The 27,131-nt window shown below is 57.1% G+C and overlaps 11 protein-coding genes across 11 annotated transcripts; 6 read left to right on the top strand and 5 right to left on the bottom strand.

Annotated features, from left to right (window-relative positions):
* Positions 1-35: 35 nt before the first annotated feature.
* On the top strand, positions 36-1,574 carry B0I36DRAFT_376043 (mitochondrial carrier domain-containing protein; the record flags this gene model as incomplete). The annotated part of the gene is made up of 3 exons (XM_046160421.1): positions 36-59; positions 552-840; positions 973-1,574. The coding sequence occupies 3 exons, from the start codon at positions 36-38 to the stop codon at positions 1,572-1,574; spliced, it is 915 nt and encodes a 304-aa protein (XP_046009423.1).
* Positions 1,575-2,200: 626 nt separating this feature from the next.
* On the bottom strand, positions 2,201-2,878 carry B0I36DRAFT_352102 (60S ribosomal protein L22; the record flags this gene model as incomplete). The annotated part of the gene is made up of 3 exons (XM_046157081.1): positions 2,201-2,360; positions 2,428-2,663; positions 2,864-2,878. 3 exons carry the CDS (start codon positions 2,876-2,878, stop codon positions 2,201-2,203), a joined length of 411 nt encoding a protein of 136 aa, XP_046009422.1.
* A 1,617-nt stretch (positions 2,879-4,495) lies between these two features.
* B0I36DRAFT_376041 (aldehyde dehydrogenase) lies at positions 4,496-6,166 on the top strand (the record flags this gene model as incomplete). The annotated part of the gene is made up of 2 exons (XM_046160420.1): positions 4,496-5,672; positions 5,736-6,166. 2 exons carry the CDS (start codon positions 4,496-4,498, stop codon positions 6,164-6,166), a joined length of 1,608 nt encoding a protein of 535 aa, XP_046009421.1.
* Positions 6,167-6,942: 776 nt separating this feature from the next.
* On the bottom strand, positions 6,943-8,108 carry B0I36DRAFT_248844 (putative 3; the record flags this gene model as incomplete). The annotated part of the gene is made up of 2 exons (XM_046150418.1): positions 6,943-7,804; positions 7,873-8,108. The coding sequence occupies 2 exons, from the start codon at positions 8,106-8,108 to the stop codon at positions 6,943-6,945; spliced, it is 1,098 nt and encodes a 365-aa protein (XP_046009420.1).
* A 373-nt stretch (positions 8,109-8,481) lies between these two features.
* B0I36DRAFT_330093 (integral peroxisomal membrane peroxin-domain-containing protein) lies at positions 8,482-10,281 on the top strand. Its single transcript, XM_046154799.1, has one exon. It carries the CDS (start codon positions 8,729-8,731, stop codon positions 10,199-10,201), a length of 1,473 nt encoding a protein of 490 aa, XP_046009419.1. The 5' UTR covers positions 8,482-8,728; the 3' UTR covers positions 10,202-10,281.
* A 1,729-nt stretch (positions 10,282-12,010) lies between these two features.
* On the top strand, positions 12,011-12,576 carry B0I36DRAFT_330090 (uncharacterized protein). Its single transcript, XM_046154798.1, has one exon. The coding sequence runs from the start codon at positions 12,036-12,038 to the stop codon at positions 12,426-12,428; it is 393 nt and encodes a 130-aa protein (XP_046009418.1). The 5' UTR covers positions 12,011-12,035; the 3' UTR covers positions 12,429-12,576.
* Positions 12,577-13,709: 1,133 nt separating this feature from the next.
* B0I36DRAFT_352098 (ligand-effect modulator 3 family) lies at positions 13,710-15,152 on the top strand (the record flags this gene model as incomplete). The annotated part of the gene is made up of 3 exons (XM_046157080.1): positions 13,710-13,913; positions 14,028-14,787; positions 14,869-15,152. The coding sequence occupies 3 exons, from the start codon at positions 13,710-13,712 to the stop codon at positions 15,150-15,152; spliced, it is 1,248 nt and encodes a 415-aa protein (XP_046009417.1).
* A 308-nt stretch (positions 15,153-15,460) lies between these two features.
* Positions 15,461-17,780, bottom strand: B0I36DRAFT_330086 (uncharacterized protein). Its single transcript, XM_046154797.1, has 3 exons — positions 16,642-17,780; positions 16,200-16,557; positions 15,461-16,110 (listed from the first exon to the last, which is right to left on the bottom strand). The coding sequence occupies exons 1-3, from the start codon at positions 17,454-17,456 to the stop codon at positions 15,787-15,789; spliced, it is 1,497 nt and encodes a 498-aa protein (XP_046009416.1). The 5' UTR covers positions 17,457-17,780; the 3' UTR covers positions 15,461-15,786.
* A 2,309-nt stretch (positions 17,781-20,089) lies between these two features.
* Positions 20,090-21,680, top strand: B0I36DRAFT_376036 (family 31 glycosyltransferase; the record flags this gene model as incomplete). Its single annotated transcript, XM_046160419.1, has 3 exons — positions 20,090-20,359; positions 20,437-21,111; positions 21,192-21,680. 3 exons carry the CDS (start codon positions 20,090-20,092, stop codon positions 21,678-21,680), a joined length of 1,434 nt encoding a protein of 477 aa, XP_046009415.1.
* A 1,367-nt stretch (positions 21,681-23,047) lies between these two features.
* On the bottom strand, positions 23,048-25,646 carry B0I36DRAFT_155111 (CASC3/Barentsz eIF4AIII binding-domain-containing protein). Its single transcript, XM_046148584.1, has 2 exons — positions 24,830-25,646; positions 23,048-24,762 (listed from the first exon to the last, which is right to left on the bottom strand). Exons 1-2 carry the CDS (start codon positions 25,471-25,473, stop codon positions 23,322-23,324), a joined length of 2,085 nt encoding a protein of 694 aa, XP_046009414.1. The 5' UTR covers positions 25,474-25,646; the 3' UTR covers positions 23,048-23,321.
* B0I36DRAFT_155110 (uncharacterized protein) lies at positions 25,647-26,687 on the bottom strand. Its single transcript, XM_046148583.1, has one exon. It carries the CDS (start codon positions 26,510-26,512, stop codon positions 25,820-25,822), a length of 693 nt encoding a protein of 230 aa, XP_046009413.1. The 5' UTR covers positions 26,513-26,687; the 3' UTR covers positions 25,647-25,819.
* Between the last annotated feature and the right edge of the window lie 444 nt (positions 26,688-27,131).

The raw sequence follows: 27,131 nt of genomic DNA, 5'->3' as shown, positions 1-27,131 counted from the left end.
CACAAGCACGCCCTAGCGCCCCTCTCAACCCCACAATGGCCGCCCGGAGCCGTGCACCTGTCCCCGGCGCGAGTCCCTGCATCGGCGCAGCCAAGTGGTGATGTAGCACATTTTCCCTTCCAGAGTCGGGGACGTCTGCTTCCCGGTGTCGGCCCCGGGGACGTGAGATCTCTGATTGATCGACCCAATCTCTCCATCACTCCGCCTTCCTCGTTGCCGCAGTGTCCCCAGAGCCTTCCCCAGACTTTGTCTTGTTTTCAACAGTCCACTGAAGTACTCCATGTGCCCTCACCATCTCTCATGTCCCTGTTAGCGACTCGCAAGTAAGCTGCCCCTCCATCTTGTGAGCTCCGTGCTCTCGCCTACTTCGACCGACCCCCGACACCCGCGGTCTACAATCCGGCGATCACAACACACACCGTGAACACCAAGCACGGGAGAGAACGGGAATGGCAACAGGAATACCCAAGCACCACCCACCGACATCCCCTCCCTCCAAAATGGCGTCGTCGTCGCCCGCACCCACCACCGACAACACCACCACCACCCAGAAACCCGCCACCCCGGCAAACTACAAGGGCTTCGTGGCGGGCGTGTTCTCCGGGATAGCAAAGCTCACGGTCGGCCACCCGTTCGACACAATCAAGGTCCGGCTGCAGACCACCGACAGCACGCGGTTCAGCGGGCCGCTGCAGTGCGTGAGCCAGACGATACGCAATGAGGGCGTGAGGGGCCTGTACAAGGGCGCCACGCCGCCGCTCGTGGGGTGGATGTTTATGGACTCGATCATGATGGGCAGCTTGACGGTCTACCGGCGGCTGCTGGCGGAGCATGTGTTCAGTCCGCCAACCACCACCACCACCAGCCTGGGGAGGATAATGCCGGCGGCGATCACAGAGCACCCACCGTCGTCACGACACCCGCAACCACAAACGCAGCAGCAGCCACCATCAGTAGCAGCGTCACCGACAGCACACCTCCCGGCCTACGGCCACGGGCTGGCGGGCATCCTCGCCGGGTCGACGGTGAGCTTCATCGCCGCGCCGGTCGAGCACATCAAGGCGCGGCTGCAGATCCAGTACTCGGCCGCCAAGTCCGGGCGTCTGTACTCGGGGCCCTTGGACTGCCTGCGCAAGATCTACGCGCACCACGGCGTCCGCGGCGTGTACACGGGCCTGTCGGCCACCTTACTCTTCCGGAGCTTCTTCTTCTTCTGGTGGGGCTCGTACGACATCCTCTCCGGGGTCCTCCGGGACAAGACTAGCCTCAGCACTCCCGCCGTCAACTTCTGGGCTGGGGGGTTATCCGCACAGGTCTTCTGGATCACGAGCTACCCCAGCGACGTGGTCAAGCAGCGCATCATGACGGACCCGCTGGGCGGGGGGCTGGGGGACGGGGAGAGCAGGTTCGGTAAGGGCAGAGGTGCCTGGGCCAGGGCCGCGCGGGCGGTGTATAGGGACGCCGGCGGGTGGAGGGGGTTCTGGAGGGGGTTTGTGCCCTGCTTCCTGAGGGCGTTCCCGGCGAATGCGATGGCGCTGCTCACTTTTGAGGGCATCATGAGGACGTTGCCTTGATTTTGGGAGGGGCGTTTGGGCATGAGGACCCCAATGGGAGACAAAGGAGGTGGCGGATGGTCGGTCCAGGGTGGTGGACAACGGACTATCGCGTGAGCGGGACTTTTTTGAAGAAAGGCGAAAATCAGGATCGCCTGGCATGGCGCCTCGATAGACAGCATGCGGCATTTGCAAATTTTGATAGAGAGACCCCATTTCAGCAGCGTTTCGCGAATCATCACATAACTATCATGATAATCACATTTGCGTGGTAAGAGAAAAGAGGCGGATTGACTTTGAGTCGAAGCAATTAGCTTCATGAGAAGTTGTATTTGTCGCAACCAGCCTCAGCAGACCCGGGGAAAGCCTACTCGGCACTCCCCCAATATCCGCGAAGAGGTCGACGTGTCTTAATACCCATACGTCTAGACGTGGAGACGTATGTTCCCTCTAGACACCCTGCCATTCCTGTCCTTTCGGAAAGGGAATGACAGACCCGACAAAAGAACGCCCTTGAATCCCCATTGCTCCGAAACCATAAACCTCGCCAGTTTTGTTTGTTCGTTCCTTATGCAATCGTCATGCCTCGTGATTGTGGTGTCATGTCTGTGTTGCGATAGAGAGAGAGAGAGAGATTTTGGCGAAGTTTACTCGTCGTCCTCATCAGCCTCGTCGTTAACGACGTTGAAGAACTTGAGCTCGTAGACACCGCGCGAGGTGGAGACGACGCGGAGCCAGTCACGGAGCTGGTTCTTCTTGAGGAACTTCTTGGTCCTGTAGGGAGGGTGAGGGGTGACAAAGGTCAGTCTTTCCGTTTTGGCATTGTATGGGGGAGGTTCCACCTCATGATGAGGCAGCATTTATGTATACTCACAGGTACTTGAGGTATCTGCCGGAGAGCTCGTTCTGGGCGGTGATCTCGACCTTGCCCTCGCCGACCTGCTTGATCTCAATCTGGTCGCCGAGGTTGCCGACGCGGCCATCGACCTTGATCTTGTCCTGGAGGAACTTCTCAAAGGCGGCGGTGTCGAAGATCTTGTCGCTGGCGGGCTGCGAGGCGTTGATCACGAACTTCTTCGTGGTCTTGGCCTGCTTGCCGGTCTTCTTCTGCTGTTCCGGGGGGAAAACAAATCTGACTTAGCCTACTGTTTCACGCCATGATCTCGCCGCCATTGAGCATGGGAGCATGCCTCTGCCTCGCTTCTCTATATTTCCAAGAGAGAGCGCGAAAGAGGCATGCACCCATTTTCCCAGGGGGGAGAGACTGGGCCAACAGCAAAGCGGTAAATGTCAAGACATCAGGTACATACGGTGACGGGAGCCATTGCTTCGGTGGGGAGGTGGTGTTTGATGTTGAGAACGCAAAGAAGTGATTATCCTGCGTATGTGGTCGCGATGCTGCGGTTTGTCTGGTGGAGGGGGGTTTCTCTTGGCTGCGGCTTCAGTGCGAGGACCTGCGGGCTCAGAAAAGTTCGTGCATTTTTGAACATTTCACACTGCAATTCTAGTGGTGTGGGGCGCCCAGCTTACCGGGCGGGCCAGGCTCGCGGGTCTGCACGTCGCCTGGATAACGATAAGCTCTTTTAGGGCTGCCGATAAACCTACCCGGGACCCGAGGCCTATCCCTGCGATCGCGGCTTACATAATACAGATGCTTTCAGTGTCTGGTTTCTCGCGGTCTGGAAAGTGCTGGGGCTTCGCGATGACTTCCTGCTGAGACGCCAAGCGATGCTGCACGTAAAAGCGGCCATTGGATCCTAGCAGCGGACCAGATCTTTCATTGCCCCCGTTGTTTCGACTTTGCATGGTTGTCGATTTACACGCTTGATCTCAAGGAAGAACGTTCGCACCGCACCCATAGGAGCCAGGTTATCTGAGCGGCTGCCGAGATGCCAATACGGAGCCTGACGTTGGTCAGCCTGGTGCACCATGAGATGTGTAGTGGCGGATTTGGTGCGAATGCGAGGACAGCCGTGGAAGAACGAGGTCCTGCACATTGCATTAGCGTCGGGCTTTGCGTGTCAGCCAGATCCAGGGGCCTTTGCTTTGTCCTAACGTTCCGTGTCTCTGCCCCAGTGCTGGCGATGACCTGCGTCCAATCCCAGTGGCGACCCGGGAACCGAGGCTCCCGTAGCGCCTCCGCGAGATATATACTGTACCCTGTCACCTGCACGCCTCCAACGGGCGCGCAGATGCAATCGGCTCCTTGTACAGACAGCGAGAATAGTGACGGGAACGCAAGGCTGGGCTAGCGTAGCCAGTCCCCGCTGCGCGATGCTCTAGACGGTATTGCAGAGAGAACATTGTGTCGGCTTCTGCGATGACTACAGGAGGACGATTCCGATGATCAGAAGGCAAAGAGAAAGACCCTCGCCCCCTCCGCCAGCCATGATACCACCTTCTCAGTGTACGTATCAGGACCGCATGGCAGGGATGGTCCGCCAGCCTTGAGTGGTGGTTGCAGCTGCAGGTCCCTGCGACCTTGGAGCTGCGTGCGGCCTGCGCCGAGGCACTTTACGCATTTGGGCGGGGTGGGGAAGGAGCTCCGCACGGCAGCCCGGGGCCCGGTTGCCCCGATTGCCTCGTCGCTGCTGCTGCTCGTGGCAGTGGAGCGAGCAAGCACATGTCTGATTTCCCCGTCCCCGTGGCGGGCGGTGGTGATGATATGATACTCTCCCCCTGCAAGGGTCCATCAGGTCGAGCGCAGTCCGTCCTGCTGTCGCATTTAGGCACGTCCAATCCCACAGCTTGTCCCTCTTCGCCCTCGCTTCCCTTTCTCCCCGTCTCGTCCCTTCTCCTGCGCCGGTCAGCTTGTCCAACACCTTGGCGCTATCCACACCATAGCTCGCCCTTCGTCACCAGTCGCATTTCCTCGTCACTCGGTCTTCTCTCAACAACTTATCGCACGCCGCAGCGGGATCAGATCCCCCCTCTCAGCCGCCATGGCCGACATCAAGATTGCTCCCTTCGAGCACACTCCCATCGACGACATCGCAAAAGCATACTCGCAGGTCAGCGCCACCTACCGCACAAACAAGACCAAGGATGTCGAGTGGCGCCTCAAGCAGCTGCGCAAGCTCTACTGGGGCCTCAAAGATATCACGGCAAAGACCCAGGCCGCGCTCAAGAAGGATCTCAACAAGCCTCCCATCGACGCCATCATGTCCGAGGTCGGCATGTGCACCACCGACATCATGAACACCATCGCCAACCTCAAGACCTGGGTCAAGGACGACAAGAACCTCGACTACCCGCTCGCCATGACCGCCCTCAAGCCCCGCATCAAGAAGGAGCCCATCGGTACCGTCCTCATCATTGGCCCCTACAACTTCCCGTTCATGCTTTGCGTTGCGCCCCTGATCGGTGCCATCGCGGCCGGATGCACTGCCATCCTCAAGCCTTCGGAGAGTTCTCCGGCCACTGCCATGGTCCTTAGAGAGCTCGTGGAGAATTACCTTGATCCCAGCGCCTTCAAGGTCGTCAACGGCGCCATCCCAGAGACCACTGCCCTCCTTGACCAGAAGTGGGACAAGATCTTCTACACCGGCAACCCAACCGTGGCTCGCATCATCTACAAGAGGGCCGCCGAGAACCTGACCCCTGTGGTACTCGAGCTTGGAGGCAGAAACCCGGCCTTCATCACCAAGGCCTCGGACGTGGCTCTGGCTGCCCGCCGTTTGATGTGGGGCAAGTGCCTGAACGCTGGTCAGGTCTGCATTTCGCACAACTACGTTCAAGTTCACCGGGATCTGGTGCCCTACTTCATCGAGTGCATCAACAAGGTCGTCGCGGAATTCTTCCCCCAGGGGCCCCGCAACAGCCCCGACTACGCCCGCATCGTCAACCACCGCCAGTTCGACAGAATCAAGAAGATGCTCGACAGCACCAAGGGCAAGATTGTCATGGGTGGCGAGACAGACCGTGATAACCTGTTCATTGCGCCCACCGCCGTACTTGTTGACTCCATCGAGGACCCGATGATGGTCGATGAGTCCTTCGGCCCCATCTGGTCCATTCTGCCTTTCGACAATTTGGATGATGCCATCAAGCTTGCTAACCAGGTCGACCCTACCCCTCTGTCTCTAATGACATTTGGGTCCAAGGCCGAGAACGACAAGAGCAAGTATTCCTGAGACACAATCCTTGAGCGAGGACGTCAGCTAACAATCCCGTCTCTTACAGTTCTGAACGGCATTACCTCTGGTGGTGCGAGCATCAACGACTCCTATATGCACGGCTCCATCCCCACTCTGCCCTTTGGTGGCGTTGGAGAGTCTGGCACTGGTGCTTACCATGGCGTCTCCTCGTTTGACACTTTTACACACCGACGCACTGTTGTGGAAACCCCAGGGTGGATGGAGAACCTTCTGCGGGCGCGCTACGTCCCATACGACATGGCGGCCTGGAAGCAGTACCAATGGATCAACAACAAGAGGCCCGACTTTGACCGGAACGGCAACCAGATAAAGGGCCTCAGCTACTGGCTGTGGATGCTTTTTGGGCTGGGTGGCGCGTCCGCCAAAGGTACGTTGCTCAGGTGGATCCTGGTACTCGTTTCGGGTTACACGAGCCTGACCTACGGTGCCTTGTTGAAGAATAAGTACCTGTCCTGAAGCCAGCTCGATTAAGGCTGCCGCGTTCGTTTTAAAACCCTCTCCTTGTACATTAACACGATGTCAATACATTGTAATCGTCGCCAACGTGTCACCTCGACTGTTCCTACCTGCACTTCCAGCTGCCTCATGAGTTGATCGAACGGAACAAGTAAACTCCCTGCCCAGAGTGTGAAACCACAACGCCTCGACTGCTGTCCGTACGTCTTCGCATAATGTCCGACATCGACAGCGCGGCCGTGACGCCGAGCTGCCCTGGGGGCCCACCCACCCAGACTCTGGGCCTGACCTCGAGGATGATTGGACCCCTACTCGTGTTGGCAGTTCGCCGTCAAGTGGAGTCGCTACTGATTTGAGCCCTGGCACGGCGCGCGGATGGGGCAGATACCTCGGACTCGGAGTCGGACTGGGTTCGGTGGGCGTGGCGATCAGGCAGATGCTTTTATGATCGACGACGCGGTGGCGACTCCTTATTAACGGCTGTGCCTTGAGCGAATTTGACATAATGTGGTCAAGTAGCGGAAGACAATGACTATATGGCTTTCTTTTCTTTTTTTTTGCTTCACGGGATCAAGACGTACGAGCTGGTTATGGAAGCGTGGAGATTGTCGGGTCACGCCCTGACCGACCGGTTATCGACGGTTGATTTTCACCTCAACCTAATTGCTTACGAAGGATATCTCGAGATACTGGCAGCGTGTGCGCCACACAGTTCACGTTGGTCTCTTGTCCGTGCATTTGAATTACTCTCATATCTCTCCATCTACCCCCCTAGACTACCGCGCAACAAGCGCAGCGGCGAGAGCGCGACCTCTCTCACCACCGAGGTACAGTGTGTCCTCGCTGTCGCCGTCTGCCCTCGCCATCTCCACAGCCTCCTGGTAACCGCGCACAACCATGTCCTCGTCTACCCGAAGACCATTCTCCACGAGAGCCTCAATGACGCCCCGAATTCGCGCTATCTCCTGCATCATGCTCATGGGTATCGGATCGTTCTGGCTCGAGTAGACATTGAGCCCGACGCTTTCCTCTATCCGCGTGATGCCTGGTCCGCTGCTCTCTGCGGCTGCGCCCTCGCCCTCGATGTGCCTGCTAATCCATATGTATCCGTTGACGCCCAGGATGACGTCCACCTTCTCCGCATCGTCGGCGCCGGCAGACCCGCCGGTGATGTCTATCGTGAAGGCCTGCCGCCGGGCGCGGACCACGCCGCCGCCGCCGCCAGTGCCGCTGACTGCAACAAACACGCCGTTGCGCAGTTTGCCGTATTTGAGGGACCGCGTGTGCAGCACCGCTCCACCATCGCCGTACAGCTGCTGCACCTCGGCGACCAGGAGCTCGCCTTCGGAGAAGAAGGTGCGGATCTGCAGCTCGTCCGTCTCTGTGCGTCGCCGTTGAATGCCGCCGGGCAAGTTGATGGCCGAGAGCGGTAGCTGGGCGAGTAATGAGCCGCCGACGTCCACGCGCCACCGCTTCGCCTGCACCTCGACAATCCGGCCGACGACCAGGTCGCCGATCTCTGGGGTGTAGCGTGCGCGCAGCGGCCGGACGGAGAGGAGCTTGTTGGTCTTTGCGAGCGTGCCGGCGACGGAGGAGACGATTGCAGGTGGTTGTGATGTCGTGTAGGTGCCGTGACCTCTGCGTTTGGGCGGTGGGGTTAGTGATGATGGCACCAGAGGAAAATGCTGCGCGATGAGCACACTGACCTCATCCATTGGGGGTCCTCTGTGATGATCTCGCCGGGAGTGACGATTGCTGCATCCTCTGCTGTTGTCCGTGCTCGCTTGCTGGGCCGGCTGCCGCCTCCCATTGAGATGTCGCCGTCTACGTCCGCACCGCCATCTGAATCCGAATCGGAGGCCGAATCGTTGTGAGCTCTGGCGCTGGCGAGAAATGCCCCCGTTGGGGCCACCGGTGCCGGCTTTAATATTGTGATTGGCATGGTTGTGAGTTGGTTGCACCTCTTGAGCGTCCAGAGTCCGGAGTCCAGCAGTGAGTGCAGCTCCGAGCTGATGTGCTTTGGCAACTGCAGCGTGGAGCGAGCGGGTGGTTGAGATCGATAACAAAATTTCTGGATAAGCTCCAAGCTCGATGGCGATGCAGCACAGCACTAACAGCGCTAAGGGCCCCCACTCCAAGGCCGCCCTGTGCGGGCTGAGGCCTGGGTTGCAGGGAAGGTGCAAGGCACCCCGCCGATGATGTCGGCACAGCGCGGCTCCATTGCGCTTGCCTAGGCTGAAGCCCCACTTGTTTTGATCGGCTGGCATACCATCGCAATGGCAGGTCACTGTGGACATGTGATCTTCACCTCCGGTGGTGCAAACATCGTGCTCTCGACAGTTCTGGCCTGGGGATCATTCACGTTACACAGCTCGACTTTATAGTAGCTGTCAGCCTACGGAACCCCTCAAAGCTTCCGGGCAGCCAGTCACTTGGGACATACACAGAGCTCTCTTGTAACCTGCCTGGCCGCCGACCCGATAACGTCGTCATACGTGTACCGGGGCTCTTTGCCCCCTTCACCACCGCACAGTCTACCACCACACGGAAAGGACCACCATCATGGACAATGGCGGCGTCTCGGACGTCTTCGTCAACCGTGACGACCCAATACCCGTCATCCGTCTGGACAAGGGTCGGTCCCCCTCTCCGTCGCCTTCCCACATGCGCGATTCGGAGGCGTCCGGGGTCGACACGCCGACCAAGGGAAAAGGACTTCGGGGTCGAATATCTGCGCTCAAGGACAAGGCCAACCTCCAGGCGGGCGTACAGGACCGGCTTCTGGAAAAGCTACTCGCCCAGGTGCTAGAAGGGGGCGACGCTGACGATGGCGCCCAGCCGGGGATTCACGCCCGTGCCGAGAAGCCAAACTTCAATCTCCAGACAATGTCAAACAACTTCCGGCGCCTCAACGCTCGCATTGGAGTGGTGTTTTTGTTCCAGGCCAAGGTCGCCCGTCTTCTCTCGTGGCAGACACCAACACACACTATGTCGCTCCTCGCCATATACACATTCCTGTGTCTCGACCCGTTCCTTCTTCCGCTCGTTCCGTTGACCATACTACTATTTGGCATCATGGTGCCCTACTTCGTGGCTCGTCACCCCGCCGCTGACTTCAGCTTGTCTAGCGACCAGGCCATCGGCTACAGTCCTCATGGACCCCCTCTGGCCCCGGCTGTCACAGTCAAACCCGTAAAGGAACTCAGTCTCGACTTCTTCCGCAACATGCGGGATTTGCAAAACAGCATGGAAGACTTCTCACAGGCTCACGACGCCATTGCATCCTTTGTGGTTCCGCGAACAAACTTTAGCGACGAGGCATTGAGCACAGCGCTCTTCGTGGCTGTCACGGGAGCCTGCCTGGTCATGAGCATAGCCGGACGGCTGCTCCCTTATCGATTCATCTTCTTGACAACAGGATGGGTCGCGATATGTGCGGGCCATCCCACAATGCAAAAACACCTCGAAACAGTACACAAGACGCATGTGCATCCCCAGCAAGTCTTGGCTCTCAAGTGGATGGACAAGTGGGTGCAGACCGACGTCATCCTGGACGGTGCACCGGAAACCAGGGAGGTTGAGATCTTTGAGCTCCAGCGTCTCTCCAGCGCGGGGGAATGGGAACCGTGGTTGTTTAGTGCCTATCCGCACGATCCCATGTCGCCCCAGCGAGTGTCTGGTGAGCGCCCGGTAGGTACACGCTTCTTTGAAGACGTCCTCCCGCCCACAGGATGGCAGTGGAGCGAGAAGAAATGGGCCCTGGATCTATGGAGTCGCGAGTGGGTTGAAGAACGCATCATTACTGGAGTAGAGATCGAGACAGAGGGCGAGAGGTGGGTGTACGATATCTACGATGAGAAGTCGAAAGACCTCGTAGGAATTGCTGAAGACACCACCGCGAAGGCAAAGGATAAGCTCAAAGTTGGTCCGTCGTGGGAGGAAGGTGAGGACTATGACGGCAAGAGAGGCGAGTGGCGGCGCCGCCGATGGGTGAGATTGGTGAAGCGGAGGAATATCAACCCTGGGGAAGGTTAGGGAGCGGATGCATTGGTTGTTCTTGAGCTTCAGATAAGTTCCTCCTCCAATTGATACCCACCACCATTTTCATTTGGCAGTCTCCTGTTGCGCACACTGCAAAGGTTGTGATATCCGCAAGGACATTCCAGAGGCGCCCTTGCCACAAAAGTGTCTTAGATCGAAGCTGTCCGATGGAAGCCGAGTGCTTCGTGACACCTCACTTTCCGAAGCCTGATGACAAGCAAGCCGTAAATTACGTACAAGGGCTCTATTGTCCCCGAAACATACCGTCACAGATGTAGGTAGAGTTGCGGAGCACATCTCGCCAAAGCTTATAACGCGCAGCGAACCAATCGCCTTGTCGACCAGACTGCGGGGATCTCCTTTGGGAGTGAGACACTTGCTCAATACCGGCAGCGGTTCAACGCCAATGTTGCACCTGAAAGCAGCGGACTACTGCACTGCACATGCCGGGCAGAGGTATGCTAGCAATTTGCAAACAGAGGGAAGCAGAGAGGCCAGAGGGGTCAGAGGGTGTTTGACCTCTGGACCTGTGGACCTCCGGACCTCTGACCACTAAGCCTCTGACCTCTGAGCCTCTGGACCTCTGCGCGTTCATTTTATCTTTCGAGGTACAAAAGCTCCGCTTGCCTTGGAGAACGTACACAAGAGCTTACGTTTGCTTGACGTCCGCACGGATCGCATGAGAACGCGCCCTTCCGCTTCCGAAAGCCAGACGGCCACCACAACGCGGCAGCAGATCTGTGAAGAACAGAAACGAGATTGCCTCGACTAGCGGTGTTCATTCCCGACCTGGAGAGCTTCCCTGAGCCGCATCGCTAGGCGCTCCGTCCTCTACCACCGAAATCACGACTACGAAAGAGCCAGTTGCGGAAAACAATGCCGGCACGACGACGACAAGGAGCATTCTACGACGACGCCGGGCTGTGGATCGACCTGCCAGCAGCCGCGGGTGTCATTGATGCGGCAAATGGCTTCGCGCATCTTGGGGCGACCCAGCGACATGTTGCCAGTAGCAGTGAGGGCACGCAGACGTTGCAGGAGGTTCTGTGCCATGTGATGCTGGGCACGTCGGCGGCGTTGCTCTTCATTGCACTGCCACTCGCGCTGTGGAATTATGCCAAGGCGAGGAGAAAGAGGCCGATCGAGCTGTAGAAGGGGTTTTCACAGCACTGTCGAGCTTTGTATATGCTTGCCCAAAAACTGCACGAGCAACCAGAGGGTACCAGCCAGGTCTGGCTGATCCATTCGAACCATAGCTTGCTCGTTGGTGGAGCGGACAGCGACTGGCGACCTGCGGCTCGCTTACACGTACCGATTTACGGTAGTCCTTGGATCATGTTAGCGAGATTCACGGCCCGAGAACAGAGTTTTTGCATGACAACAATACCATACCTCGTCCTCTTTAAATGATTTGGATAGATTTGATGGACTTCGGTCTTCTCTCCCTGACACAGCTTTCGGGCAGTGTTTCAGGGGCACTTCCTAGCACCGCAGTTGTCCTTCTTCACCGATGCACTGTCTGGCACCTCACCTAAACACCTCAATACGGACAATGACGCGCCGACTGCAACAAGATCCGCCACCTGCGAGCAAGGACTCCACGCCGCCATCAAGACAGAGACTCTACGATGCACCGGAATGGAAAGAGAATAGTGTTCACGCCGACTTTCAATTCTTCCCACCGATTGTGCTGAGCGAACCACCTCCCGGCTGTTACTGGGAAGGCAATTGGGAAGCACTTTTCCGTCTCCGCACCAGGGACCTACCACGACTTATGCGTGAGGGTTTCTTCTGGTCGGCTGACAATATCCACCGAGAAGCCAGCTATATGCCAAGTACGTTGCCAAAGGGATCTGATTTAGATCGGGGCTGGCCGTATGCCCGGATATACTACTTATCTTCAACACATTCCGAAAAGCAACAGACAGTTGGCTCTGGCGAGATAAAAAGTTCTTCTGTCGAGGAAGAACCACTATGGGTGGCAGAATTGACAGTCTTCTTCGAGGAATGCAGCGATATCAATCTCTTTAGGCCTGCTCGCGAGCTCAAGAAGAATGGCATCTCGTTTGCCTGCGCTTATAGCACCAGGCCAGATTCCGACATCGTGGAAGAATTGTACTATGAGTATGATCATCAGGATCCAGAAGACGCCTTCAACATCCTGTTTGATGATATGCCACTACCTGGGTGGTGGCCGTGGCCGAAGGAAAGGACCTCATGAGGAATCAAACAAGGGTTCAAACGGAGAGGGACGCTGGGAGTTCTTCAGGGGCAAGATCGATGGAACTAGCCATGGTGAATTCCTCGAGCTGCAGCTTATCATGCGCAAGATTGTGGCAGTTGCCGCGCATAGGATCTCTTTATAGCGAAATGGAAGTTGCGTTCAAGCATCACAGGCTGTATGTATGCTGGGATACGTGAAAGCGGATGCTACTCTGGTCTATTCTCTCTTCATCGTCATACGGCCACTCCCTGGTGGGCTACAGCCACAATTGTAGCATACGCAAATGTCTGTTAACAGCCATGGCCGACGACATCAACATGGAAAAGTAAGTGGACGCCTATATTTTAACACGTGAGCCGCAGGCGGACATAGATTTGGACTAACATCTACCTGATATGATAGTCACGAGCGGTATATACTAGAGCGTGTGGATATCGCCATCCTACGCAGCCGTCTGCGTGGTCGGTCGCCGCCTCCGCCACGGCTAAAGAGCAGAAAACTGCGGCCGTCTCGCATCCCGGTCCCGCAAAGGTGGTACACTGGATGAGCAGAGCATGAGCTACATACCCCAGCTGCCACAAGAATATACCGACCGTATCCATTCTGTCGTAGTCTTGTCACTAACTGAGGGACCAGAAGCTCCAAACCACGTCCGTCCGGCGAAGCATCTGGGAAACGGGACATGATTCCGCGCGCGGAATTCAAAACGGTCAACTTGGGGGGCCGACCCCGTCTTGGCCATGGCGATCGGGAGCTGGTCTGGGGCTTATATATCGGAGACAAATGCCTGACGCATTTCAAGCTGAACACGTTCATCTTCCTCTCATTCACTGCATTTTTTGCCGCATTTTTTGCGGTGCTGGCCTCTATCGTGTATTTGACGCGACTATGGATGTTGGGACACTAAGGTATGTGCACTGTACGCCGATTGAATACACACGGTCAGGGCCCCCCCAATTTGGGTGCCTGATCTCGCGCTGAGCACTGTGGCTGTGCATTATTACTACGTACCTTGCTCCCGGTCAGCCCGCGCCCTCACCCTGGTTTCGAGGCTGTCAACGGCGCTGCAGCGCCAGTAATCCATCCTTCCTGCGCCCTCACCCGTCATCACTGCCGACGACCTCCTCCTGCCTGCCAATTTGACAGCGCGCGTCGCTCCCACGAAAACAAAGTCTTGCCAATACCCGTTGCTGACGATCCGCCAGCCCCGACGACAAGCCTTCTCACAGCACCAACCAGCCATCCTGCCCGCCACGCGGTGCACACACAGACGCCATCATGTCGGACAACTCGAGGCCCGGTAGCATCAACGAGACCCAGGAGAAGAAGAAGACCAGGAGACCCGCCAACACCGCGTTCCGCCAGCAGCGCCTCAAGGCATGGCAGCCCATCCTGACCCCAAAGACGGTCATCCCGCTCTTCTTCGTCATCGGCCTCATCTGCGCTCCCATCGGCGGCTTGCTCATCTACGCCAGCTCAACTGTACGTCTCAATCGACCAATCTGGGGACCGTGAGGGTTGTCCAACGGCTGGACCGGCCTTGTGTCAGCGCCCCGCAAAGCATCCCATGATACTAACCGTATTGCATCATGACAGGTCAAAGAGATCCAGATTGACTACACCAACTGCAACGCGGAGGCGAAAGAGGAGCAGGAGCCAATGCCCGCGGGCAGGCTCCAGGCGTACATGTCCAATGCCGACCAGGCTACTGCGCTCTGGTCTCGCGAGACGGGTGTCAGGCACACCTACAATGGCGACTACGAGCTGCAGAACCTCACGAGGTGCACCATCCAGTTTCACCTGCCCGCCGAGATGCACCCGCCCGTCTATTTCTATTACCGCCTCGGCAACTTTTATCAGAACCACCGCCGCTACGTGGCCAGCTTCTTCGACAGGCAGCTCAAGGGAGACGCCGTGTCGGCCGCCGACGTCAAAGGCAGCACCTGCACGCCTCTGACTGGCCCCAATGACAACCAGCAGTACTACCCCTGCGGTTTGATTGCCAACTCGCTGTTCAACGACACATACTCTAATTTCACCCTTCTCAACTCCAACGAAGGCTCGCAGAACGAGACCTACGACATGACCACCAGAGGCATCGCTTGGGCTTCTGACAAGGACCTGTACGGTCCCACGCAGTTGACTGATTACGAGAATGTCCTGCCGCCGCCCAACTGGCAGATCCGGTACAGGGACGGGAAGTATTCCGCCGATGCGCCGCCGCCGAACCTGCAGAACGATGAGCACTTCATGGTGTGGATGCGCACTGCTGGTCTGCCGACATTCAGCAAGCTGTATGCCAAGAACGAGAATGACGTGATGAAGATCGGCGACTACAGCATCGCCATTCTGGACAGTGAGTCTCACTTCCATCTCCCCAGATAGTAGGACCTCAACCTGCAACATGGACTGACTTTGGGCCCTTGTTTCTCTACAGACTTCCGTGCCACCGAGTACGCCGGCACCAAGAGCATTGTCATCACCACGCTGTCACCGATGGGCGGCCGCAATACCTTCCTGGGTATCCTGTGGCTCGTTGTCGGCGGCTTCTGCATCCTGCTTGCCGTAATCTTCCTCATCACCAACCTCATCAAGCCCAGAAAACTCGGCGACCACACCTACCTGTCGTGGAACAACGCACCCGCCTCGGCCGCGGCGAAGGGCAAGGGCAAGGCCGCCTCTGGCCCTTCTACTGCCGTGGCAACTGGACGCGAGATATGAGCAAATCGTGCGATTACCTACTACTGATTTTGCAGCATCAGTCACCAACTGGAGTCGAGGGTGCTGAAGGTCCATGCACCGCCCTGCTGGTTAGGTAGCCTAGTCCCGTGGTTCAAACTGCTTTTGTTTGCCGTTCTCGTCTCGAGCTTCTGCTGTTATTCTTTGGAGGAAGGCGTCGCCGGCGTTATCCAGGGTACATTCTGGCCTCGACTTGTCAATTCACGGAGGGGCTTTTTTCTTGTTTTATATCATAGTTTCCCTCAGGTTCGGTAGGAATCTGAAAAAGAAAATTCATCATACCAGTGTCATCGCCGCCGCAATGCATGAACTAGCCAGAAGCATTGCCCTGGCGACGAGGTCCCTTCCTTGTTGAACATGCTTGAAGGCATAAAAATGCCGTGAGAGAGGACTTGTTCGCCTATTGTGAGCGTACCAAAAACATTCAAATACAGATTTCCGCCTGCATTCCCGTGCGTGACCCAGATCCGCTTCGCCACTTGCCCACTCGATCCATTTTCATACCCTATAGCCCTGCATAAGTCCTTACTCGTCACTTGCGAGTTTTGGTTGAAACAGAGGCACATTTTACTACTCACTCGCGACGCGACACATTCTTGTGAGGTGAGAATCATGACTACGCCGTCGCCGTCGCATCATCGTCATCATCCACCCTCGCCTTCTTGGGCGCCTCGTGATCCGCGGCCGCCGGCTCATCGTCCTCGGCCTTGCGCTTGCTGCCGCTGCCGTTTGTGTCCGCGGGTGGCGTCGCGGGCTCTTCCTTCTTGGCTTTCTTGCGGACGAGCCCGGACAGGTCTGTGGCGTTCTTCTTGGCCTGCTCTACGCGGGCGGCAGTCTCGGAAGATGACTCGCCTAGGGCCGCGCCGAGGATGCCGCTCATCGGGTTGTCTGCGCCGAGCATTGAGTCGACATCCACAGGGGGTTTCCTGAGGTCAATGAGCTGTGATGGCGTTAGGTTCAAAGTCGCGGGTAACGTGAGGCTAAGCTCGGTGGGAGGGTTTGGGGGAGATATTGGTTTTTTATCCTTACCCGTTGCTCCATATCGGCAATCATGTCCTTAACATCGGCAATCGTCTTGCGCGTCTCTTCGTTCTCCTCAGGCACGTGCATCATTGCGAGCTCAACCTCCTTGTTCTTGAGCTTGAGCTTTGTGCTGTCAATGGCTTTCTCAAGCTCCGTGGCGGCTTCGTCCCTCAAGCTCTGGTCGATCTGCTTTGGCCCCGCGGCATCGCCACCACCTTCCTCGTCACTGGAGCTGGTGATAGACGCAAACTCGAGAGCGAGGGAAAGCTTGAAGTGCGCCTCGGCAATGATCTCCGATTCGGTCGGGTATAGCTCTGTTTTGTACTTCAGTGAGGCGCGGGAGTCCTTGATGGCTTCGGGGTATCTGCAGGAGAGTAAGTATATCGGATCTCGAAGGAAGACGCCTCACCGAGGATTCTGGCAAAGAACGGGTTGAGAGCTCACGTACTTCTCGTTTTCGAGTGAGATCTCTGCAAGGAGGTCATGCGTGTCGCCGAGCCTCTCCTTGATGTGTTTGGCTGTCGGGCTGTCGCCCTCGGCCACTTCTTTGCCCTTGCCCTCGGCAGAGTCCTCTTCCAAAGCTTCGAGCCTCTTCTCGAAGAGAACTCGCGCGAGGTCGAGCACCTCGAATGCGACAGCGAGATCGTCTTCCTCCTCCTCATCTTCATCGCCCTCGGCCTCGTCGTCATCTTCGTCGTCTGATCCTTCCCAGTTCTCATCGCCCGTGAACTGAAAGAGCGGCTTCTTAGCATCGGGCAGCTTATCCGCATCCTCCTTGAGGCCGCTGGCTTCCTTGGCGACGATGGCGACGCCCTCCTCAGCGACCCGCTCCTCAGCGACCCGATCACCTTCAGTCTCCTTGGCTGTCGTGGATGGCGCAGCCGCAGCATTCTGGCTCTTGGGCTTGGAGGCCGGCTTGCTCTTCTTGTCCGTGGCGGCCTTGCCACCAAGGACGTCGCTCTTGCTCTGGCCAACACGGAAGAGGCTGCGACCGTAGAGGAAGAGAACGTTGGCGTTCTCGGGGCTCATCTCGCCATTGAACTCGGCCTGCATCTCCGCGGCCTGGGCAAACAGCTCGGTCGCGTCTTCGTATTTCTTCTGCGCGTAGAAGGCATTTGCCTTTGCGGTGAGGTCGGCAAGAGAGACCATGATGGACTTTGTGCGACCTTCGTCGTCGAGGGGTGGGAGAGAAACGGGGGTGGCAGCACCCGAGGCGAGGCGCGAGGGCACAGCCGAGAGTGTGTGAGTCGGCGTATCAGCCATGATGGCGGGTTCGGTCAATGATTGGGAAACGTGTGTGTCGGGAGAAGGCGGGGAAGTGCTGAAGCTATCACGAGCTCGAGCTCTGTCTGGGTGGCTGTTTGTTGGACGAAGCTGATGCTCGTGGCTGTTCGCCCTGGAGATCCGGGAGGTCCGATTTCCGGTTGGAGAGGTATCAGCTTCGCTCAATTGGAAGCGTGACAGTCACAGCTCCAGAGACTGACGTGGTGGTGACTCAGGTTGAGCTGTGCACGTGGAGCTTGGGGTTTGCGACGAGTCGAGGACGAAGCTTTGCGACAGGCGGCTGCCCTCCAGCTTAAGGTACTTAGCGTAGTTAACCCCGACCGAGCTGGAGCAGCTCAAGCACGCTTCGCTGCACGGCAGTGACGAAATGCGGGTCGCGACCGCGCGACGCGCCCCACCAGCACACATGCACCACATGCACCCCAACCGCGCTCCCCAAGTCAGTCAATCAATATTTCTATCAACGCTGGAACGGCGTCCCGAGAGACCTGAACAGCTTCGTCGTCTTGCCACAACAGCCATTCTTTGGAAAGCGCAGCAAATCGAATGCCCCGGCAATGACATCAAGATGACAGTGGCTTCGTCCATACACAACATTTACGTGGTCGTCTTCCCCCCGCCCCTTCTTGTGCTTCAACCCCAGCCCCAGCTAATCAAGACGGCTCCAAGAATATGGAGGGCAACTTGATGTGATGGTGTCAAGATGCAAGGAGCACTTTTCCAGAATCACACACCAGCATGGAACCAGAAATTTGGTTCGGGGCGACCTCGGGTATTGCCGGTTGGCGCATCTGCATGGTGCAAAACAGATATGGCGCTTTCTACTCTTGCCTACAACTAACTGTGTATATGGGGTCATGCTGGAGCGCCCTGTGCCCGCCCCTCCGAGTGTCCCGTCATACTTGCAGCACGCCGGCGTCGGGCAAAACGAGCTGCTAGGCTGCGGCGTCAATAGCGAATACCATCGACTGCAGGAAAATGCCATCGCGTGCCAGACCCCTGGCGGGCTTTGACAGCCTCGACTCCACTGCTGCAGGGGCCCTGTCCCCCAAGAGTATCCATTGGCGACAGGGGAGGCGACTCATAAGTCGAGACGGACTGGAGGCTCACCATCGTAACCCAGGCATGTAGTGCTGACAGTCGAGAATACGCTGTGCCATTTGTCGGCGCAAAGACTTGTCATGTGGCCCAGCACTGCTTGATGAAACAGCTGGCCAGAGACACATCTATGGGGGTTGGGGATGTCTTGCGAAATGTTTCGAAACACAGTCAGGCAGACTGCGGCAACGTTCCGCGGCGGACCGAGACAAATTACGTATGTTCCCGTTGGTGGATAGTACGGCTGGGCTCAGGACAGAAAGTCCCTTGAACTGCATTTCTCACAGGCTAAGTGGTTCGAGCTGCCCCTGGTCATGGCGGAGGCTGGCCGAAAAGAAGGAATCTGCTCGCAGCCCATTGGCGACAGACAGCCTTGTGGGCTGAGCGTGCGCAGCTTTAGAGTTTGCGGCTGCACAGCCGGATGGCCGCCGAATGATGACTGCCACCACCTTTGTCGAACCGGTCGAGACCAAATCGATACTTTCAGGGTTCTCAATACACGCAAGCCACGTCGAGTACAAACCTTTGGAAGGCTTGACTACTGCGCGTACTACCTGTTGGTGGGGCGGTTCAGGGGCACGTCTTTGTTGATGGGAAATCACTGCCCTTGCAGCCTGCATCCCTCTAAGGAAGACCGTTGTATGGCCCTAGTAGTGACCAGACCTTCAAACCTTTGGGACCAGCCTCGAGAGGCAGAGAGTCAGTCAAGAAGACCAGGCCTCGTCACGCGCAGTGACTGTAAAGTGTCTCGTTGATGATGGGGGTTAAAACGTACTGTACATGTGTGTATACTGTGGCTTACCGGGATCATCACGAGAAAAAGCCAGGAAGGCGACCCGGCCCATCCGATCTCTGATAGCGCCAGTCATGGGGCGGGCCACCGAGCCTCAATCCTCGTATCCAGTTAAAGGACCCCCCTGCATCTCGGGGTCCCTGAGCGGCCGGGTTCAAGACTCCCAGTCCTCAGCAGCAGCCCAGGTCCCTGTCAACTCCTCCTGCCAGCTTGCCTTCTCCCGCGCTTCCATGTCTTAGCCCTTTCCACGTCGCCAGGCAGCCTCACGACTCTGGTGTTGCCCAGTACCACATGTGTGACGCTCTCCTTTCCCCTCGCCATTCCCTGCCGCGCCCGCGCGACGCTCACAACCTCTCCTTCTTACGGTACATCTAATACTATTCAGCCTCCGCACCATCTTTGGAGCCATACTAGAACCGACATCCTCCCTGCGACTCGGCCCCCAAGCACCCCGCAAACACTTGGCGCCGAAGGTCCATATCCGCCGCCGTTGTCCATCGCATGGCAATGTTCTGAGCCAAGTCACCGACCATCGTGAGCGCCGCTGCTCTCTCAGGTCCCGCCGGGAACCACCACCGCCGTCCTTCTTCACAGTACGAGCGCATACAGCACCATGCTCTCCTCGCCATACTCGCGACGGTTGCGCATTGCCGCAGCCATCACCATCTTCACCCTCCTAGCCGCATACATACACGCCAGCCCAGCATGGTCAGACACATCAATGGGCAAGGCCCGGGACTACTACCAGTCCGTCTCGTCGTACCTGGGCACCAACGGCCAATCCGTCGTCAACAATACAATATACAGCGAGGGCATCGATGAGCTCATACAGCCCTTCTTCAACACCACCAGTCCGTGCGCCAACTTTCCAAACACCGAGAACATCCTGCTCGTCATGAAGACTGGAGCGACCGAGGCTTTCGACAAGGTCCCCACCCAGCTCTTGACTGCCATGCAATGTCTGCCCGACTTCCTCATCTTCTCTGATATGGTTCGTCCCCCAATCTTGTTTTTTCGCACTTTGAACCGCGTGTTTCTCGAGGGGCCCGCAGCTTACCTCGACGACAGGAGCAACAAATCGGCTCGTATCATATCTACGACGCACTTGCGGACTTTGACAAGACCACTCTTGAGAAACACTCCGATTTCGAACTCTACCGCCAACAACAAGATTGCCCAGTGTCCCAAAAGTCGTGCAACAGTGTCCACGAGGATAGACAAAAGGCTTGGAACCTCGACCGTTACAAATTCATCCCCATGATGGAGAAGACCTGGAAGATGCGCCCTGGCAGGGACTGGTATGTCTTTGCCGAGGCTGACACATACGTCTTCTGGTCAAACCTTGTCTATTGGCTCAGGCACAAATCTCCCATCAGCCATCATGACAAGGTCTATCTTGGTAGCCGCAGCTTCATCGGTGGGACCCCCTTCGCTCACGGCGGATCTGGCTACGTGCTCAGCGGTGCCCTGCTGGAGCATCTCATCGAGCACCACCCGGTCGTGGTGGAGCATTACAACAAGAAGGGCATGCATGAGTGCTGCGGCGATCTCATGCTTGCTCAGGCACTCGACGAATATGAGCATGTCAAGATCCGCCAGACGTGGCCCATGTTCAACGGCGAGAAGCCGAGCACGCTCCCATATGGCCCAGGACACTGGTGCGAACCAATCTTCACAATGCACCATGTCAACGCCGAGGAGATTAGCACGACCTGGCTGTACGAAAAGACACGTATTTCCAATGTAAGTGCATCAGGTTCTGTTCCCGGCTGCGCGAATCTCCACAGGTCATGAATACATTGCTGACAGAAAAAAAATATCAGGAACCGATTCTCATTAGAGATCTCTACGAAGGCTTGGTTGCGCCCAAGATGGTTGAGATGAGACAGGACTGGGACAACCTCTCTGACGACGTCTGCTATGTTAATCCCGACCCCGAGGCCCAAAAGGCAGCCGAGGGTTATCAGAGAGACCGCCAGAAGAAGCCGGGGGAGCTGAACTCAGTGGAGAAGGAGGCCTGGAAGTCGTGGGAGAACTGTGCCAAGGTCTGCGCCCACGGCGACAATGAGAAGAGCAACGATCTGAGCGAGGTGAGCCTGGCCAAGAAGCGCAACAGGGAGTGCTTCCAGTATCGCTGGAACAAGGAAGTATGCTGCGTATCGAAGAGCTTCAAGCTGGGTGAACCCAAGGAGAAGTCCGACAAGACGAAGGACCGGTGGATGAGCGGCTGGTACCTGAAGGGCATCAATGACTGGATCCAGGCTACTGGCGAGTGCAAGGAGCCTCGTTGGGTCACGCCAGAGCAGCCATAGGACGGAGCGCCATGGTTGGCAGTCGGGCAAGAAGAGGCCGCTCGCCCTAACACCTGACCTACTCGCGCTTCTCGTCCAAAATTCGATCCGTCACTACCGCCTTTGTAACCAGCTCATGGCCACGAGCACAGTCGCACAGTCGCGGCTCCATCCCGCACACGCAAACAAGGCTTGGAAGAAATTCACGGCCTTTTAGCACCACGGCTTGAGGAATCCTATACGTGCCCATGCGTATGACATGTGCGGCTTTGAGCATGGGTGACAACGACCTCTACGTCTACCTGCCTCGCCTACATGAGGAGCCAGACGCTACACCCACCCAAGACCCACGAAGCTCAAATTCGCACAACCCAGATCAGGCAGCCCTGGGGTCTCCGCGGACGGACTCTGACATTCCAGAAGGGAGGCACCGCTTTTTTGCACACCATTCCACAAGCACAACAGATGTACACGACGGGCAGACTATGATCACAACATGGGCGGAGAAACGGCGTTTAGGTGCATCGTTCAAGGGGTGGTAGGATGGGGGATTTTCGGCTCCGTGTCAATCATCTTCAGTTTTCATAGAACAGCGTTGCTTTCCACTAGATATCTTATAATCATGCTTCCAACCCTCCATATTCTGAAATGATGTATGCTCTTCCGTGGGTTTCCTTACTTTGGCGGCCCCTGAGGCATCATCGTCACCCAATGGTGTGGTAAACTTGAGCGATATTCTTGCCTAGCCGTTGTGGCTCTCCACATCTCACTTGTGCAAAGAATATCTTTGTGTCGAGAAAGGAAAACCCCCATTTTGGCGTGCCACGTGCAGACGCGATCTCGGGAGGGAGGCGGTACGTCCAGATTGACATCCATCACGTTTCGAAGGGGCACATCACACGGCATGAGTTGGCTGGATCGGGCTGTTCGTAGTGGGCAATACGTTCATAAGTCATATTTGTCTCTAAAGCTTTTCTTCCCGGGCCCTTTCCTACACCTCCCCTCCTCGACCCCACCAACTTCGACCTGCCTTGCTGGCTTGGAGATAGCTTTCCTGTTCCGTTGTCCCCGGCACCTCATCTCAACATCGAGCATGATTGCCTCCAATGGATGAAGTGGGGGACTTTGTGGCCCAATAACCACTCCCACAAGTAAGTGAGCTGTGGTTCAGAGTACGCGCGATGCAGACAGACTCCTCCGGACGCCAGTTTGATCGCTTTGGGCACGACAAGCGCAGTTCAATCCTCGGAAACGCCACAAAGAACTATCAGTGCCCTATCACAGACACGTCCTGTTAAGTGCAATGGCACCATCACCCGCGACCCTCACTCATGACAGCCCTCTTGCTCACCAAGGCGGAAGCCCGCCGAGGACGTGCAATTGACAACGTCGAAACCCAAACAACAAGCTCGCTTTAGCCAAGGAGAATCACACAGCTTGTTGGAAATGCCACAAGAGGTGCCTGCTCATATGGGTAGGTAGAGCATCCGATGGTGTGAAATGTCGTAGCGCAGGATATCATGTCTCCGAGAGGATACTCGCCTGTCCTCGATGCCACCACAGGCGAGCCGCTCAGCTTCCGGAAGGATGTTGTAATGCCAACCGACTTCGTGCCCAAGGCCGGTCCGTATTGACATCGGCCAGGGGGACCGGAACAATACACTAGGAGTAGTACACAGTCCCTGAAGGCGGGTAATAGAAGGCATCCGGGCTTGGTGTCACCATCCCATTCATGCCATGACCACCGGGCACGGGATAGTTAGGCGGAGGCGCAGGGTAAGGGTTGTATGAGGGCATTGGCGGGATCTGGGCGGCATCATAGTAGTAAACCATGCCATTGACTTCTTGTGCAACAAGATTCGGCCCCCCTTGTCCAGGGTTGCCATCAACTTGAGGCTGAGACGGCGGCATGGCAGATGCATAGTTGACCCCTGGGATGCTTGCATTGCCTGGCCCGGGGTACTGGCCATGGGGGTAGTACTGCCCGTATTGGGGTTGCATCATCTGGTAAGGAGGATTGTAGTAGTTCTGCTGTGAAAAGTGCGTCGGGTGGAAAGGCGCCGCGTGGATCGCACGTTCAGGAATCTGCGACAACGGTGTCCCGGTAGAATGCTGCGAAGGATATGAGGCATGCCGGGAGTGCTCGAGTGTGTTGGAAACCTGTACGGGCACTTGTTGGTGAAACGCCTGCTCGTACGGCTGACTCGGTGGGTGCTGCTGGGCGGGTGGCTCAATGTCAGCAACAGACAGGTGCTTCTGCGGCCGCGGCTGGTGCATGGGAAGCTGAACCATGCGATTGTCCGGAAAAGTCGGTTTCTGAGGCAGAGGATGAGTACGAGGCTGCGCGGGATCCACGCTCCCAAAGGGCGCGGCTCCTGGATAAGGTCGTGTGGTAGCATCCTCTGGCCGTACGGCGGGCGCATCTGGACGGTTGGGTGGCGGCAGGCGCACAACAGGGCGGGCCGAGTCGTGGGCCATCGGAGCTCGGGAGATCGCAGAGCCAGTCGGCGAAGCAATCATGGCCCGGCCCATGTCCATGACAACCGAGGACCGTCGGCTCATGCCGACACTCGGGGAGTAGGCGCTGCCCGCATAGTAGCTGCCTCCCACTATGCTTGTCCTCCTGGAATACCCACCGACCGAACCAAGACCAGATCTCGGCTTGCCCCTTAGGCGCTGCTGGTTGGGGCGGAGCGCACGAGGTATGAAGATGAAGGAGCGGTCTGTAGCGGGGAAGACATAGCGCGGTGGCAGGTCTGGAAGCGATATCCGGACGGGTTTGTCGCGTCGCAATGGTGGTCTATGGTCGGGCAATTTGGTGTACTGCTTGACCGGTATGCCTTGGAAGACTTTCGGCTCCTTTAGAGGAGCAAAGAAGACTCTGATCTGGACATTGCCGAGAAGCCTCTCGTGAGACATGTTGCGGTTGATCGGTTCCGAGCTCGTGGGGCAGGTGGGGATGAAGCCATCGCCATGGACTGGAGTGTCGTTGGCGAGGGAATGCCTTGGCGGTCGCATCGACGGCGGTTGAACAACAATGTCATGCATGTCATGAGCCCAAGGAGCGCTCACAATAGGGTCTGCTGGGTGGTGTATATGCTGGCTACAGTGCAAAATGTCATTAACATTGCACTCCGGTCAACTTAGGATGCTCTGAATCTCGCACTTACCTCATCGGAGCAAAGGGGCCTCCAATGCCGCCTCGACCACGGCCACGGCCACCTCTTCCGAAAGGACGAAAACCATTCGCAGATGGGCCAGCGTGCCGGTGGTCGTGCATGAAGAAGGCCCCCCTGTTGGGCACGAAGGCCGGATCCTCGTCCCGCTTCCGACGGTACTCATCATGTTCCCTCCTCGGCCGGTCACGAGAAACGGACTGGTCTCGGCTACCTGGCGCAGCACTCGAGGAGACCACAATAGGCGCATTGGCGTGGTTTGTCGTCTGTTCTGTGGTGCCTCCTTCTGGTGCTTGCGACTGGTCCGCGTGTTTCGAGTCGTCCAGCCCATTGACCACATGTTGCTGGTCCGCTTTGCTTTGGTCCCGTGCCGTCTTCCCCTGGCCCGACCGCTTCTTCCCGTTTGCGTGAGTTTTGCGGCCATGGGCCTTGTCGCCATGGATTTCGGCAGTGGATCCGTCGTCAACGTTGCTAGTATCGCTGTCGTCCCCTGCATCGATGTCGTCTGACCCAAATGAGCCTTCGCTCAGGGAGTCATCATCAAGTTCGAGATGATCGAGACCTGCATCCTCATCTCCTTCATCTTCTACACGACGCCGGCGTCCGATCAACTTCTTTCGGCGCTGGGGAGCAGCCATAGTCTCGAGACGAGTTTCTTGGGATGGTCGAAGTCGTAGTCCAAGACCAAGAACGCGCTAGCTACGTGGCAAGCGTTCAGGACAGTTCCGCTTCGACGTTGAGCAATGCTATTGTGGATGTTGCCAAAAAGGGTACCGGGATTTTGTCGATGAACAACCGAGGACAGACAGTACAGCCGCTTGGGGCTCTAATAAGTCACCGGTGCGGAGAATGACGCAGAACTTGGGATCGAGAGGCTGTGGGAAGAGTGGCACCACACGTATCGAAATCAACGAGCAGTATTCGAAGAGATTGAATTATGAGAGCGCTCGAAATTGCTGGATTATCGACGAAAGGGACGCTTGTTCATCCGGCCGGCGATGGCAAGATGCGGCTGTTCGTGCAGGAAGCGGTCCGAGACGGTGGAGGAGTCGTGGAGCTGCGGAGCTGGCCACGATCGAGCTTGGCGAGCAGCGGAGCGATGCCAGTCGGCAGGACAGACCAGACAGGAGCCGGTGATGCGGTCTGCGGGCTGCTGGGAAGCTTAGCTGACGAGCACGCGGGACGGGCGGGCGAGACGGGATGGCGAGGCGGGAAGAGGAGCAACACCACCTTGGCAACACTGGACAGTGGACAAAAATTAAGGTAGGTCGGGTTGACATAATAAGCTCCCCCAGCAGAGGTTTTGGGGCGTGGAGACTGGGTGAGACTAGGCCCCGGCAGTGCCAGCACGAGATGGGATCGCCTGGGCCAGCCTTGGGTCCCGACCAGGGGGCCTCTGCTGCCATTCGAGCTCGCCCTGTGCCCATTCACTTTACAATTGCATTGACAACGTGACCATGTCCTCCTTACCCGTGGGCCCCATGACCGACAAGTGCTGATCATTGTTATAGCGAGCGTGTTTGGCAATGATGGCGCCCCTGCCCAGTCGGGTTTGCCCCAGTCTCGAGACTGCTTTGCATAGTAGTCTGCACGATTGACTCTGCGGTGCGCGTTGACAGAAGCAAATAGTCCAACCTGGTCGCACCTGACGACATCCTGCTTGCTTCTGCCAAACATGGCAGGGGCTCAGAGAGCCATAGACGCCCATAGAATCGGCGGGGACACAGGCCATGCGCGAAGCCACAGCACTCAGCTACACCCACTCCAATAGCATGAGCACACCCATAACACCGTCAAGTCTGCACTACGTTTCTCGCGCAATTAGCACGTTGTAGCTTCTCGCTTGGGTTGAGCAGAGGATATCAGGGGGCTTAGGGAGAGAGACTCTTGGGGTCGCAACAGACCGCTGCATGTGCCACTGCTGATTCTTACCGATCATGCATGCCCACGACTTTTGATCTGATGTACATCTAATCAGCTGCTTTATTAGGAACCTTGATCATGAGCTCTGAGGCGATGGTATATCTTTATACCATCTGGCCGCCCTCGTAATGTGGGAGAGAATAGGATAGAAGAAAGTCGAACGACCACCGTCTCAGTTCATGACAGCAGTGGGACACGGCGACGTGGATGCAGCCCGACAACCGCCACTGCACAGTGGTCCTGTACGCGAGACTTTTAAGCCTGTGCCAACGCGGCTGCAACATTCTGGCGCGCCGAAGATCGTTTGGACATGCATAGTGTATCTATTTCAAGCACGTTCCCCGGCAGTCTTAGCGTGATGGCAGCACACTCG

Source organism: Microdochium trichocladiopsis, assembly GCF_020744255.1.
Source record: "Microdochium trichocladiopsis strain MPI-CAGE-CH-0230 chromosome Unknown B0I36scaffold_8, whole genome shotgun sequence".
NCBI lineage: Eukaryota > Fungi > Ascomycota > Sordariomycetes > Xylariales > Microdochiaceae > Microdochium > Microdochium trichocladiopsis.
The sequence above is the reverse complement of the archived record's forward strand: the minus strand, read 5'-3'. Positions and strand labels throughout refer to the sequence as shown.